Raw genomic sequence first — 13,978 nt, forward strand, 5'->3', positions numbered from 1 at the left:
CTTGGTGCCAGGCACTGCAGTAGGCGCTTTCCAGATATAACATCATACCTCTCCCCGACAGGGTATTTTTACGAATCCAATGTTACTGATGAGGAAACCGGCACTTGCAGATTCCTCCCTGCAGTTCCCAAGGTATCATATTCTATCTTGTCTCAGGGTCTTGCCTATGCTGTTCTCTGGAGGAGACTGTCTTCTGTTCTCCTGGTTGATTCCTTTTCTCCCTTCCCTTAAAGATTCTAGTTAGTTATCACCTCCTCCTCCTCCACAAAGCTTTCCTTTTGGCCCTCAACTCATTCAGGCTGTGTTGGTGTCAAGCCAGTTCTGCCTAGATCCAAAATCCTAACATTTTCCACGATATACCCAAAGCAAGGGGCCTAGAGGAATTGATCCACCTTCCCATATCTTAGGGACAACTCTGTCCCTTTCTTACCATCTTTCTCACTTTTCCTTTTGCCAGTTCATAGGTGACAGAACAAGGCAAGTTTGAGAGCACTCTTTGGAGCTTTTTGGGTTTTCTCATCCTGGTCCTCAATATCTCCTTACTGTACCCACCCATCTTCCCTTTCCTCTTCCAGTCCCTCTCCTCTCCCCATCCACATATAGGCTACTTGTGAGTAAGACCAAATTTAGCTCATTTTTGTATGCCCCTAATTTATGTACGTTTAACACAGGGTTTCACAGTCTCTGTACTATTGACAATTGGGGCTGAACACTTATTGTAGGGGGCTGTCCTGTGCATTGTAGGATGCTTAGCAGAATACCTGGCCTCTCTTCACTAGATGCCAGTAAGTAGTATCCTCCCACTAGTGCGACAATCAAAAATGTCTCCAGATACTGAAAAATGTCCCTGGTGGTGGTGGTGGGGGAGGGGCATTTACAGAATTGAATTGATAGGAATTTCCAAGAAAGTCCCTGGCTCAAGGCCTGAACTACTTGACTTTGGAGTTTTTTCAGGGTATAATTTGTTAAACTCTTAAAAAATTACACTCAGCTTTAAAATTCACAACCCACGCCTTGCTCATCACTGCTTCAGTGTGGTAAACCTGCCACAGCACAGCCCATTGGGGTTTCTTAATAAAAAGAATTCATTATTCTATCTCTTTTCTTCCCAGTACTTCTTTTCCTCCTAAGTAGTCAGAGCCCCAAGGTTAACAGGCCCAGAACTTCATATTCTTTTGCGAGCCTAGTCAATCAGCAAGATATCAACCGTGGTAGCAGACAGGAGCGGCCAGTTTTAACGCTTTATTCCTTTTCCTGCCTACTCCTAGGGGAAAGGGCAGACTGATCTTGGGAGTAGGATAGAGGACAGCTTGCACATCCCCTCTGGTGGCTATCTAAAGCCACTTACTAAGCCTAGAGCTCCATCTGGCTTTAATTTCAGAGAAGGAATGTGTAAAACTGGTACTATGAAGACTGCGTAGAGTCAACATGAGAACTCAATCCATGATCTTTTCCACATCTCAATGGAATAGAAGACCTTTACTAAAATCAGACACCTATGTGCTCATTATAGGCCCAGACATTCAAAATTTCTAGTATGGAGGAAGATATCTGGAAACGACTGGAAGATGCAACAAGAAATCACAGAGTAACTGAAAACTTTGAAATTATAGGCCATGGAATTGGCACACATTCAATTTATTTTAGCTTATTTGTCAACAAAGGCATGTTAGCCATCAATACCATTCACCACAGAGGCACCCATACCTGGGAGCTAGTCAAGGCTGGTCTTTCCACCTTGCAGAGATGACTCCAATGCTGTTATTTTTATATTTGACTTTATTAAAAAACCTACATTACCCATTTCCCTTGTCCCAAAACTCAGGCTGCCAGCAGAGGGTTGGAGGTATAAATAGGTATAGTTACAATAATCACATATATACCCTTTTCCCCATATAAGCACTCCACTTTAATCCACAGAGGTCAGATACTTTACTAAATGGATAGTACCTGGCACTGAGAAAGCTTAATAAGATGCAGGAAGTTTTTTTTTTTTTTTTTTTTTTTTTGGGTACCAAAATTTCTTTATTTGAAGGATGGTACAAATCAAAGAACTTAAGTGGATGGTTTTGGTACAACTTATAGAAAAGGGGTAAGGATAACCCCAACATGCATGCACTGCCTTGGTGACGCCAGGGGAAGTCACCCCATGGCTATGGGGAAATTAGCCTGAGGCTTAGCTTCATTATCACTGTCTCCCAGGGTGTGCTTGTCAAAGAGATACTCTGCCAAGCCAATTCGGTGCTCCCTCTTGCGCAAGTTGGTCACGTGTCCACCCAATTCTTTGATGGCTTTCAACCTGCTCATTCAGGTAAGTGTCTCAATGAAGTCACACAAATGGGGGTCATTTTTGTCAGTGGCCAGTTTGCAGTTCCAGTAGTGGACTGATTCCACATTTTTTCCTCGCAATGTAAAGCCACACTCCATCGCATTCAGCCCGCTCTCCCAGTCGTCATAGTCTGGTTTCTTATATCCTGAAGGAAGATGGCCACCTCGTTGGTTCTGCAGCTTCATCAGTTTCTCCGGCATGTTCCCTTTCCTCATGGAGATTGGTGAAGAGTATTTGGCAAAGTTTCTTCAAAAGCCACATCATGGCCGGTCAAAGTAGTAAGACATGACAGGTAACGTAAAGCGTAGAGCTCCAGGTTGATCTGGCGGTTGATGGCGGCCTCTGAGTCCTGGTGGTAGTTCTGCGCACCCTGCCGAGGGTGCGGGGTCGTGCATGGCGGAGGCTAAGGACCAGGCGGCCGGCGGCGTAGCTGCGCGGCGCTGAAGCGGCGCGGGGGCCTTGGGGCGGTCCGAGGGACCGGTGACAGAGGTGACGGAGGGCTGGCTGTGGGCGGCCGGCCGGGACGGGGGACGAGCGCCGGGTTCCGTCCAAGCACTGTTGAAGCAGGAAACCCCGACGACTCTCGGCGAAGAACGTCTAAGATGCAGGAGGTTTTAAAGTACCTGCTTTTTGAGGCTACCAGGCAGTTACGATAATTTAGTAAAAAAAGGATAGAACACCCTCCTCTCTCCATAAAGGGCACCTGTGGGTGTAACGATGCAACAGAGGTTGTAGGGCTCTAGACTGAGACAAGGAATTATGTGTATGCAGTCAGCAGTGCGCGCCAGGCTCTGTAAATAAGCAGCACTTTTTATACATCAGTTCATTAAATTCTTACCCTAGGAGATAAGCAGTATCCATTTCACAGGCAAGAAAATCAAGGCTGTGAGTGGTTATTTAATTTGGCTAAGTTACGTAACTTGTAAATGGCAGAGCTGGGATTCAAACCCAAGCTAGCCTGTTTCAAAGTTCAAGTTATTTTCCACAATACTGTGAGGTGGAGAACCTTGTGCAGCAGTGGACAGCTTGGGCTTACCCTGTGATTCTGAAATGAAGACCCAGGCACCCAAGGTTCCATCCTTCACAAATGAGGAATCAAGCCCTGTCGCAGGGGAGCGAATCCTTTCAGCTGCCTCACTGGCTTTACTGCTAGCTGCTGCATTCTCCTCCTAACTGGAATGGCACTAATTTTGAGGATTACCGACTGCCCAGACTATTCTAGTCCTGTGGCCCTTAATCTAAATAATCAGAAGCCAAAGTGGCAGAAGATTCTGCTATGGAAAGAAAATATCTTGCATACAGGATGCAGAACTAGTTTAGGTTGTCAACTAAAGAAGGTGGCTATCAGAAAGCTACCCAAAGATGGTTACCCTACTGGCAGTTGAGAAAGAATAGGCAATTGGATTCATCCTTTGGTTGATTATGTCAGGCAACTTGATTTAGAGACAAATCTCTGCCTGATGCGCTTCTTTCTTCCCTTTGGCTGGATATAATCGGGTCCTAGTTATCAGGGTCTTTTGGTCCCAAACTGGGGGATGCTGATTTCCTGCGCTTTTCAACTAAAAGGGAATCAGGGACCTAGAACTATGGTTTAGTTTCTCTGCCTTAAGCCTACAGTCCTCAACTCCCCAGGGTGGTAGTTCTGAGAAGGCAGGTTCTTTACACACACAGCCAGGATGCACGTGTGTGCTGGCAGGTAGGAGGGGAACAGCATATTTATTAACAAAGCTAAGGTCATTCAAACATGCCCATTGGTAATATTTTCACATCCTTGCCCTACAGCAGGATCTCTAGTTTGTTGCCCAGAGATCTCGCTCATCTCTGAATTCCTAGTTCACAGAAACAAGAAATACCCTTAAGAGTCCATGTTAAGAATATTTTATTTGTTTTTTGAGATTACATAGTCATTATTGCTGATCTAATACAATCACTTAGACATAAAGATTTCCAAGAACTTCTCAGAAATGATGATCCTTAGAAGTTTTATTCCTTTCAGTAAGATGACAGAACTAGATGATTACGTATATATATAGAGATATATATATGTGTATATATATAGTTTAGAACCTGTCCACATATAATTTGCTGGTGTTGCCTATTTTCCCTCCGTAATTTTCCTTTATTGAAAAAGCTTAATGCAACAATGCATTTTGATTCCTTTTTTTAAAACCATGGCAAAGTTAATTTTGAGAAAACCACAGGAGCAGCAATATCAGATCTGTTCAGAGAAAAGCGAAGCAGCAAAAAAGCTTTGCAAGAGTATGTGGCCATGGGGAGCCGTGCTCATATGGGCAAGTAGGATAGGGAGGGAGGAGAGCAGAGGGAAGGTAGAGTAGATATATTTTTTTCTTTGTTTAAATGAAAAAAAGAAAACTGAATATCTCCATTAAGAAGGCAAAAAAGTGCCAGGCTTGGTAGCACACACCTGTGGTTCCAGCTACTCCGGAAGCTGAGGCAGGAGGATTGCTTGAGCCCAGGATTTTGAGATTAGCCTGGGCAACATAGTGAAACCCTGTCTCTAAGGGGCAAAAGAAAAGAAGGCGGCAAAATATTAGCACAGATTCATTGTAGAGAAAATGGTATGTATCCTCACAGACTGGAGCCACATACAAAGAGATAATTAGCCTTCTTTCCCATGCTTCCAGATAACAAGGATGCATCTAAGGTAAGAGGTTGGAGGAAAGAAGACACATTGCTCTGATTCCAAGGGTAGAGGGAATAATGACCGATTTCAACCCTAAGATAGAACCCAAATACTTAGGAGGCTTGTGGTTCTTTCTTCTTAATGTTGATGGCACAATGTTCCTACAAAGAAGAGAGGTCATCTGAAACTCAGAGGCAAATAACTCATCATGGGCAGCAACACTGGCAACCTAACTCAGAAGCCCAGTGTGGCTCCTTTTTTATTTGGAGTGGGTCTCTTCACTATAGCAAGGCAGAATGCACTCCTTAAGTACCAGCACATAGTAAGCTCCAGAGAGCAAGGCTTTGCTGAGAAACAGCAGGTTATGATTTTTGGTCTAAGAATACAATAGGCTAGAGACCATATATCTGCCAAATGGAATCTGTTCTGGATATAAGATAAGGTACAAAGATCTGAATCTCTTGCTAAAGGGACCCAATTAATACAAAAATCAGGACTAGGTAGGCAAAAGGAAGAACTGAATGTCTTAGTGGGATTTTTAGCATTTATGATCTTCCTTATAAAAAAGAATATAACCAGTACTTGCTGAGACATATGGCCTGTGAAGAACTGTAGTCTATGGGCTGAACCTGTATACTATTTAATGAGGCAAATAGTCATTTACCAAAGTTCCACTTCCTACTTCCAAAAGTAAGGTCACTTTCAGACTAGCTCTGAGAGTGTATGTGAAGACCAAGAGAAGTCAGTGAGGGTGGAGGTAGAAGAGAATCAGGATGGGAAGGTTATAGTGGTCATGGGTGGTCTGGTGTTTCCTTGAGCCACCTTGGTCTTGAAACTTTGAGGCAGATCAGCGTAGGAAAAAAGTGGGAAACAAACAAACCTGAGAGTGTTAAATAGGATCGATAAGGGGAAGAGGCTTATTTAATTCAAGTTTCCTAGGGCCACTCCAGACTAACTCTTAGAACCAATCTGGTCCCAGTGAAACCCTTGAGACCAACGGATCAGTCTCCAAAAGGAATCCAATTTTTTGGGTGGGACATAAAATGTCACGCTGCCCACAACACATTACTAATTCTTTTTGTAGCACTGGAGTTACTCAAGAAACTGCCTCTGAAATACAGAATCCTCAAATGGAAGAGTTATAAAAGATATGCCAGCACAGAAGACCACAGATCAGATTGCAGATCTCAGTTTCATCCATGGCAACTGTCAAAGGAATGAATGTCTTACGAGGTTCAAACTAGTCAAATTAGCTGTGATAATCTGGGTACAGTTTACAATTTCATCTCCGTATCCCTCAGCCAGTCAAGCTGCAATGACCTCCCTGGGAAACAAATAAATATACTCTGCTTCGTTAGGGTATCAAGCTCTGAATCTGAAAGACCAGTCCCATTTCCAAAGCCTATACCCCCAAGTCCCTGGAAAAGTATGCCTTTCCCTACTCAGTTTCAGATGTAGCTTTAGGCAATAGCAGGAAGTTTCAGGAAGCAGTGCTTCACAACAAGCTCTCCTTTTCTGAGATAGTATCAATCTGGAGGGGCTTCCTTGGAAAATATCCAATTAAATGACAAGGAAGTAAAACTATGGGTCCCAGTGGAGCTGGCCCCACTTCCTGAGCAGAGGTTGGCTGGATTAGAAAGACAATAAAACAAATGTCTAACAAATACCAAAACTGTGGAGGAAATAATGGAGGCACATCCCTCTTGCAACCAGCAAGTGTTAAAATGGACATAAATATTCAAGGAGAAGAAAGGAGTCCTGGGTAAGAAAGGAGACCCCTGGTAGGCACAGCACAGCTGAGTTCTTGATGTAGCTTGGCAAAGCCATAAATAACACTCCTTCCTTATTAGCCTTTATATAAAGAAGGCAGTGATAGTGATGGTCAAGACTGGGAATCCAATCTTGCCTGAAACACTGGCCATGTTAATTCCCAACGGCCTCACCTGGGGAAGGGCCAACGCTGAGAAAAGCAGGTGCTGAAAATTTATTCCAGAAAACTCCAGGGAACGGGGAGTATGGAATCTCTGGACTAACTCGTGAGCCTGGACAAGAGGAAAAATGGCCACTGCTGAGGATTCAGTCAATGGGGAATGATGCAAATGATGCACTGGGAGCAGTGACCCCATTTCTTTCCTTCCTCAGCCTGTCCTCTGTGGCTCTCATGGCCCTCAGGGCAGTAACCACACTCTGGGCCAATGCTACAGGCACAGGATTCTTGATTTTAATAAATAAATAACCTAACACACAGGGTGAGCACGGCAGGCAGCTTTGATTGGAGAAGCAGCTTGCTGAATTCTTTCTTGTATAGTAGTGGGGAAAAGGCTTGGAGTTCTATTCCTTAAAACTTCTGGTTTGAGTTACAGGAACTTAATACCTGGAGGGAAAAAGAAAGATGAGACTGTGATGTTATCAGCTAATGGGGATGCTGGGACATGAAGAGCCTGCCTAAAGGTGTAACAGGAGGCAGAGACTTTCCTGGAGTGTACAGTGACAGGAGATAACTGTGTCTCCTTTTCACATCATTGAAAAAGGCCAGTATTTCTCCATAGAGAGATAAAAATCATGGCAACAAGATGAAATGGGGAAAGGAATTAAGGAAGGGGAACTTTATTTAATGAGGCAAATAGCCACTTACCCAAACTCCACCTCTCTGTCTCCAAAAGGCAAATTCAGGAAGGGGAACACTATTTAAGGCCTTGAAGAGTCTTTTGAGGGTGGCAGTGAGGGGAAGTGGGTTCATTTTTCTGAGTTCATGTAAGCGTATGTGGTTGGGGATGTAAAGACCAATTCCAGTGCAGGAAGCTCATCACTGCCCAGGTGTCCCTGATTTCTGGGGAACCCAAGGCACCTGTAGTAATTAGGCTTGAAGGGCCCATTCTTGTTGAGTCCCAGATACTTGGCCTGTTCATCTGTCAGCTCTGTCAAGTGGGCATCAAAGGTAGGCAGGTGTAGGCTGGCCACATACTCATCTGGAACAGACCACAGAAGCCCTGGTATAAGCATTCATGCCTTTTATCTGATGGCTGTTGTCCCCAAGCTAGGCCTCAAAAAGTTCAAAGACACCTTCTAATTCCTGGAGCTGAATGAAAAATGTTCAACCTTTGCTCACTAGTCCTCAATTCTAAGGAAGCCTTCAGCTTCAAGCCTAGTGCCTTCCAAAGCCTTAACAATTTATCCTTACTAACTCTTTCAGCTTTGAACCCTGCCTTCCAGAAAAGTACGGGAGAGATGAAAGAAACAACAGGCATCAAAATTTAAAAGACGCAACAGGATAATATGGGAACTAAATAATGGGAAGCTCCAACTTTAGTTTTGCCTTGGAGTCCACAAGTTGGGTCATTTAAAACAATTAATGCCTGGGGAAACTTGAATGGAAAAACTAAGAAGGATACTCTCACAGGATAAATGGGATAAATGAACTGTTCGTTTTGCTTTTAGTACTCTTAATTCTTACGGGTTTCTGTTCACATTCTATTATCTGACTACACAGTACTTATTCATAATCTTACGTCATTTCCTGTGTATTTGTTTGGTCTCCCAAATTCATTACATATTCCATCAGAATATGGACTGTGCTGTTGCTTTTATATTCTTCTAAAGTGTCTACTAAAGGGAAAATATATCAACTTTTAACAGTTGTTATATACCTAGTGCTAAGGCAAAACAAAACCAGAAGCTGATTTATTACCTGATCTTTGCCTGAGGAGTTTATAAACACACTGTATCAGTTCAGGTGCTTGAGGCAGGCTCTTTAAAAATTTAAGACAGGTTAATGTTTCTCTTATACAAAACACCCACATAACTGAATAGCTCCTATTCCACACCTCTCCTTTGGCCTGAAGTATTGGGATTGGTGTTGGAAAGCATAGTAAGAAAGTCTTGTGTCATCTGAGAAAAGGCTGGTAGGGGCTATTTGGCAGTCTAGAATTGGAATAAGTCAGATGTCACAAGGTAGGAGATAATTCTTCTCTTTTAAGGGAAGATTTTTTTTTTTCTTTGAGATTCGCACATAAAGATACTTTAAGAGAAAAAAAATCCTTAAAATTCACAGGCAGGTAAAATAAATCACAGCAAAATGTCACCACTTTGCTAGGGCAACACATGTTGAAAATGGGATAAATCAACTGGGAATGGGACCTAGGAATCCTAACTCCTACTTTACAAAATGAAGGTACCTTTCCTCCCCCCATACTTAAGTAAGCTAAGGCCCCCAAACTTCCTTTAGCCTCAGACTCTGAACTACTTTGGTAAGGATGGAGATGGAAGGTAAATACTTACCCATTTTCTTGGGCAACAGGTAGACATCCTGCTTATAGCGACCCTCAGGAGCATTGTAAAGCTCTATCAAGGCAAGAGCCTAGAAAAGCAGAGAGATGGATGCTGATGTGCCATTCATGGGAATCTACCCAAGCAAGTGAAACCTGGTAGGTCTGAGAACCCTCTCCAGACTACTGCTGTCCCACTCTGGAAGCTTTACCTGAGTAGTAGCAGTGATTGAGAGCACAAATGTAGGCACTGTGGAGCAGCTTAGGTTCAGCAGGCGGCCCTAGTGATCAAAGATGAAGACACAAATGGATTAGGACAAAGTTGTTGGCCTTTGAGAAGTGAGGGAAGAGAAGCATGACCACCATTTTCCAAACACTTCCCGACTAACACTGCTGGAAAAAAAGCAGCTGTTTAATATATAAGAACTAACTGACTGACATTTAAATGAAACCACTAAAATTCTGGAAAATCTGATGAAACAAATAGCTAAAAGATTTCTGGAATTATTTGAAAAGGAATATAGATGGTCATATGACACTGAGGCTTATGCCAAATATCAGTATATTTCTCTTTAATTTTCCACTCTCTACAGCAAAATATCCTCCTGAGGATTGGCATTCCTTTGACAGACTGTCTTGAAATAATCAATGATCAGTCAAATCCAGGGACAATCTCTCCAGGTTGTGAGGGGAGATATCTTTGGACTTAGGAAGCTGTGATGATTGATTGATTTATTAGATTGAGTCTCCCTCTGTTGCCCAGGCTGGAGTTCAGTGGCATGATCTTGACTCACTGTAACCTCTGCCTCCTGGGTTCAAACGATTCTCCTGCCTCAGCCTCCAGAGTAGCTGGGATCACAGGTGTGCACCACCATACTCAGCTAACTTTTGTATTTTTTATTTTATTTATTTATTTTTTTAGTAGAGACGGGGTTTCACCATAGCGGTGATGATTTTTGTGCTTCTCCTTCAGTTTGGTTCTCCTGAATTCAAAGAGAGCCTTGTCAGCCCTGCATTTTGAGTTGGTGATTCAGATAGCAGAAGAACTAGAAACTGCCCCCAATGCCACCCTTTCCTATTTTGTTTCCTATGAAGCCTGACTACCTTTTTGCTCAACCATGTAGCACAAAACACCCATGGTACTTGCTTTTGTCACCAAAATTACCAGGTGGGGACCTCTTAGGGCAGCTAGAAATAAGTCATCAAGTCAGCAGACTGACATCAAAGCTATTAACGCATATTTAGCAATCTGCCCATCTCCTCCTCATATACACTTCTTCCTTGTGAAGAAATAGTGCAGTCCCTTTACGAATGCCCTAAAGTATCTAAGATGAGATAAAGTGAGGAAAACATGAAGAGAACAGTAAGGACACTAAAAACCCCTAACTTATGGGCCCCTAGATAAAGACCATGTATCTTTTACATTTTCATATTCAGGTTCTTTAATATAAAAAAAGAAAGAAAAAAGACTGAAAGTCAAAATTGGGAAAAGTATTATTATCCTCCTTATTATTTTGGTATCTTTCTCTGAAGAAGAGAAAGCTTCAAGGTAAGAATAGAAGGCATCATTATAACTGTCAGGAATCCAGGACTAGGGAGGAGGAGCTTTTAAGAAAGGAAAAGGGGTCAAACATTGACATGGAAGCCAAGTAAAATGAAAGTCAACAGTGTCAATGTGAGCTAGGAGCTAGGATGAGGAAATATCAATTGAGCAATTGATATCTAGGTAGGTGCCTACTACACATCTGGCTCAATTCAAGGGAATGGACATTCAAAAACAGGGAATGTATCAGTAAAAACATACATTCCCAGAGCTTGCCTAAGATAGTCCTGGTTACAGTGGGGAATATCTACTTTGTGCTTACTGATTAAAGCATCCCACAAATGACATTATCTCTTTGCACACATCACTTAAAGTGGCACTGGTTCTATCTGTGAATTCCTTCTACAGTAATAATCATTATCTGACTCAACCTGTGGATTGACATGGAGAGACGGGATAATTGGTGAAAAGTGGGGAACCAAAATAGTTTCTTAATTGCAGAATGAAAAGATCTTTCACAATTAGAAGTAAAATCCACTGGGAAAGTAGTCAAACTTGTGCTTAACAGAGGAGTTGAAAGTATGCGAGAACATGAGGAGGAGGGGACCTGGGTACTGCAGTCTCTCCTGTTGTGGGGGAGTATTTTTTGCCAGTCTCAGCCTTACCTCTGCCAGCAGTACTATCCTCTTGCCATCAGGCCATATCACATGGTCAACTTGAGATCTCACTCGCTCCCAGGTCAGCTCTGGTGTCCGCAGACTCGCCTGGAACACATATAGCAAGTACAGCATTAGCCATAGCAAGCCCCACTGTGGGGACAGAAAGATGTTGAAGGGAGCCATTTCAAATAGCAGGTTGAAAGGAGCAACCAACATGCCAGATGGAGAATACCTGTCCTGTGTTGGTTAGGACTGTTCCATTTCAGGGAATTTAATCTGAGGCCCAGCCAGGGAGGGATCACTCAGGATGTCATTCCACAACATATACTGTGTGCCCACTCTCACAGTAAAAGGTGCTATGGGAAATACAAAAGAAACCAAAGACATGGTTTCTGCCTTCAAAAAGCTTCTACTTTAGCTGGGGACACAAAACAATACATATGTGAGAGGAAAAAAATGCCCTTAAAGTTCTTACAAAGCAACATGCAAACAAGTGCAAATTAATACAGTGCAAACTGAATATATAAGTGCTGAAGAAACACAGAAAAAAAAGGAAGAACACAGATGAGTGGGTTTAGTAAGAGGCCAAATGTCCTAAACATAGCATGCTGGGGCCCAAGGTTCTGCCTTCATATCCCAAGGTCCCAGGTTCCACCTTTTCAATGATGGTGGTCCACCCTAGTTACAGAAGCTTTGTGACCTAAGTGCAAATGTGAGGTAGCCTTTAAAGAAATGCTTAATGGTAGAGTAAAGCTCCCAATGGCTCACCCTCCTTCCATTTCTGTATATTGTATATTCAGAGAAAATGAGAAAAAAATGTTATTTTGTTTTTTAACAGCAGCAATCAAATAACAGCCACGGGGTGTAGACTTAAGACAACACCTTCTTTCTTCCAATAGGCAATGCCTAAAATAGAAAGTGAGTTCATATTCCAAAACTACCCATTGGCTCATTTGATAAAATTAAGGAGTCCTGCCAAATAGTTTTCAGACAAATAAAGAGAAACGCTTTTAGTTATACAATAATGATTCATTTACAGGGTACATACCATATTCTAGGCATTGTAGTAAAGAGCATGAATATAGATAAGACTGTGGATTCCTTTACTGGGCTGTGAACCATTTATGGACAAAGACAATATCTTCTTTTCATTTTTGTATTTCAAGGTCTATTTAAGCAAACAATGGTATGCTAAGCTAAAGTTTAGAAATTCATGGTTCCTATCCATGAGGAAGTACCAATGTAGTGGAAAAGACATATACAATTATATTTCAGTGCATTCAGAACTATATTAATGGTGTGGACCATTTCTTTATTAGGTAGATGGGAAACACATATAATTTCTTGAAATGTCAAGTTTCATAAATTGGTTCAACCTTTCTAGAGGGCAATTTGGCAGCAGCTAGCAAAATTTTATATGTACCTAATCTTTGACCAATCAGTTTCACTTGTTTAGGTCACGATCCTATAAAAATACTTTCTCAAGTTCAGAAATATAAGTGCCCAAGAATGTTCAATCCAGCCTTATTTATAATAGTGAAAAATGTAAACAAACAAGGGAATGGTTAAGTAAATCAGGGTAGTTCCATATAGTGGAATATTATACAACTCTCTTTAAAAAACGTACTACAGCAAGAAGCTCCACAAAAAAGATAGACATATATGTGTTAACATGAAAACCATTCACTATTCTTTTTTTTTTTTTTTGAGATGGAGTCTCACTCTGTCACCCAGGCTGGAGTGCAATGGCATGATCTTGGCTCACTGCAACCTCTGCCTCCTGGGTTCAAGCTATTCTCCTGCCTTAGCCTCCCAAATAGCTGGGATTATAGGCACACGCCATCATGTCCGGCTAATTTTTTTTTTTTTCTTTGAGAAGGAGTCTCACTCTGTTGCCCAGGCTGGAGTGCAGTGGCCGGATCTCAGCTCACTGCAAGCTCTACCTCCCAGGTTTAGGCCATTCTCCTGCCTCAGCCTCCTGAGTAGCTGGCACCCAGGTGCCCGCCACCTCACCCGGCTAGTTTTTTATATTTTTTAGTAAAGACGGGGTTTCACCGTGTTAGCCAGGATGGTCTCGATCTCCTGACCTTGTGATCCGCCCGTCTCGGCCTCCCAAAGTGCTGGGATTACAGGCTTGAGCCACTGCGCCCAGCCATGTCCGGCTAATTTTTGTATTTAGTAGAGACGGGGTTTCGCCATGTTGGCCAGTCTGGTCTCAAACCCCTGACTTCAAGTGATCTGCCTGCCTCGGCCTCCCAAAGGGCTAGGATTACAGGCGTGAGCCACTATGCCCAGCCCACTCACTATTAAGTGAAAAAAATCAAGTTGCAGAACAATATAGTGTAATATCAATTATGGAAGTTTTTGCTTATTTTAAGCATATTTATAGTGTTTGCATTTTTAAACTAAGCAAGTATTACTTTAAAATTGGAATTTTAAAAAATAAATGTTCAAGCCTGTAATCCCAGCACTTTGGGAGGCCGAGACGGGCGGATCACGAGGTCAGGAGATCGAGACCACCCTGGCTAACACGGTGAA

General features: G+C 42.5%; 1 protein-coding gene and 1 pseudogene across 7 annotated transcripts in view; both read right to left on the bottom strand.

Moving 5' to 3' along the window:
• Nucleotides 1-2,142: 2,142 nt before the first annotated feature.
• On the bottom strand, nt 2,143-2,943 carry LOC108544841 (ferritin heavy chain pseudogene; annotated as a pseudogene).
• Nucleotides 2,944-4,191: 1,248 nt separating this feature from the next.
• AHCYL2 (adenosylhomocysteinase like 2) overlaps nt 4,192-13,978 on the bottom strand; it is a 219,764-nt gene continuing 209,977 nt past the window's right edge. For all 7 annotated transcript variants that reach the window (XM_017896260.1, XM_017896259.1, XM_017896264.1 and 4 more), the window contains 5 exons: nt 11,447-11,545; nt 9,451-9,519; nt 9,252-9,330; nt 7,822-7,942; nt 4,192-7,347 (listed from right to left, as the gene is read on the bottom strand). In XM_017896260.1, the coding sequence (XP_017751749.1) occupies nt 7,341-7,347; nt 7,822-7,942; nt 9,252-9,330; nt 9,451-9,519; nt 11,447-11,545 (375 nt within the window). In that variant the 3' untranslated portion in view covers nt 4,192-7,340. The remainder of the gene's footprint in view (nt 7,348-7,821; nt 7,943-9,251; nt 9,331-9,450; nt 9,520-11,446; nt 11,546-13,978) is intronic.

Source organism: Rhinopithecus bieti, unplaced genomic scaffold (assembly GCF_001698545.2).
Source record: "Rhinopithecus bieti isolate Rb0 unplaced genomic scaffold, ASM169854v2 scaffold_26131, whole genome shotgun sequence".
NCBI classification, from domain to species: domain Eukaryota; kingdom Metazoa; phylum Chordata; class Mammalia; order Primates; family Cercopithecidae; genus Rhinopithecus; species Rhinopithecus bieti.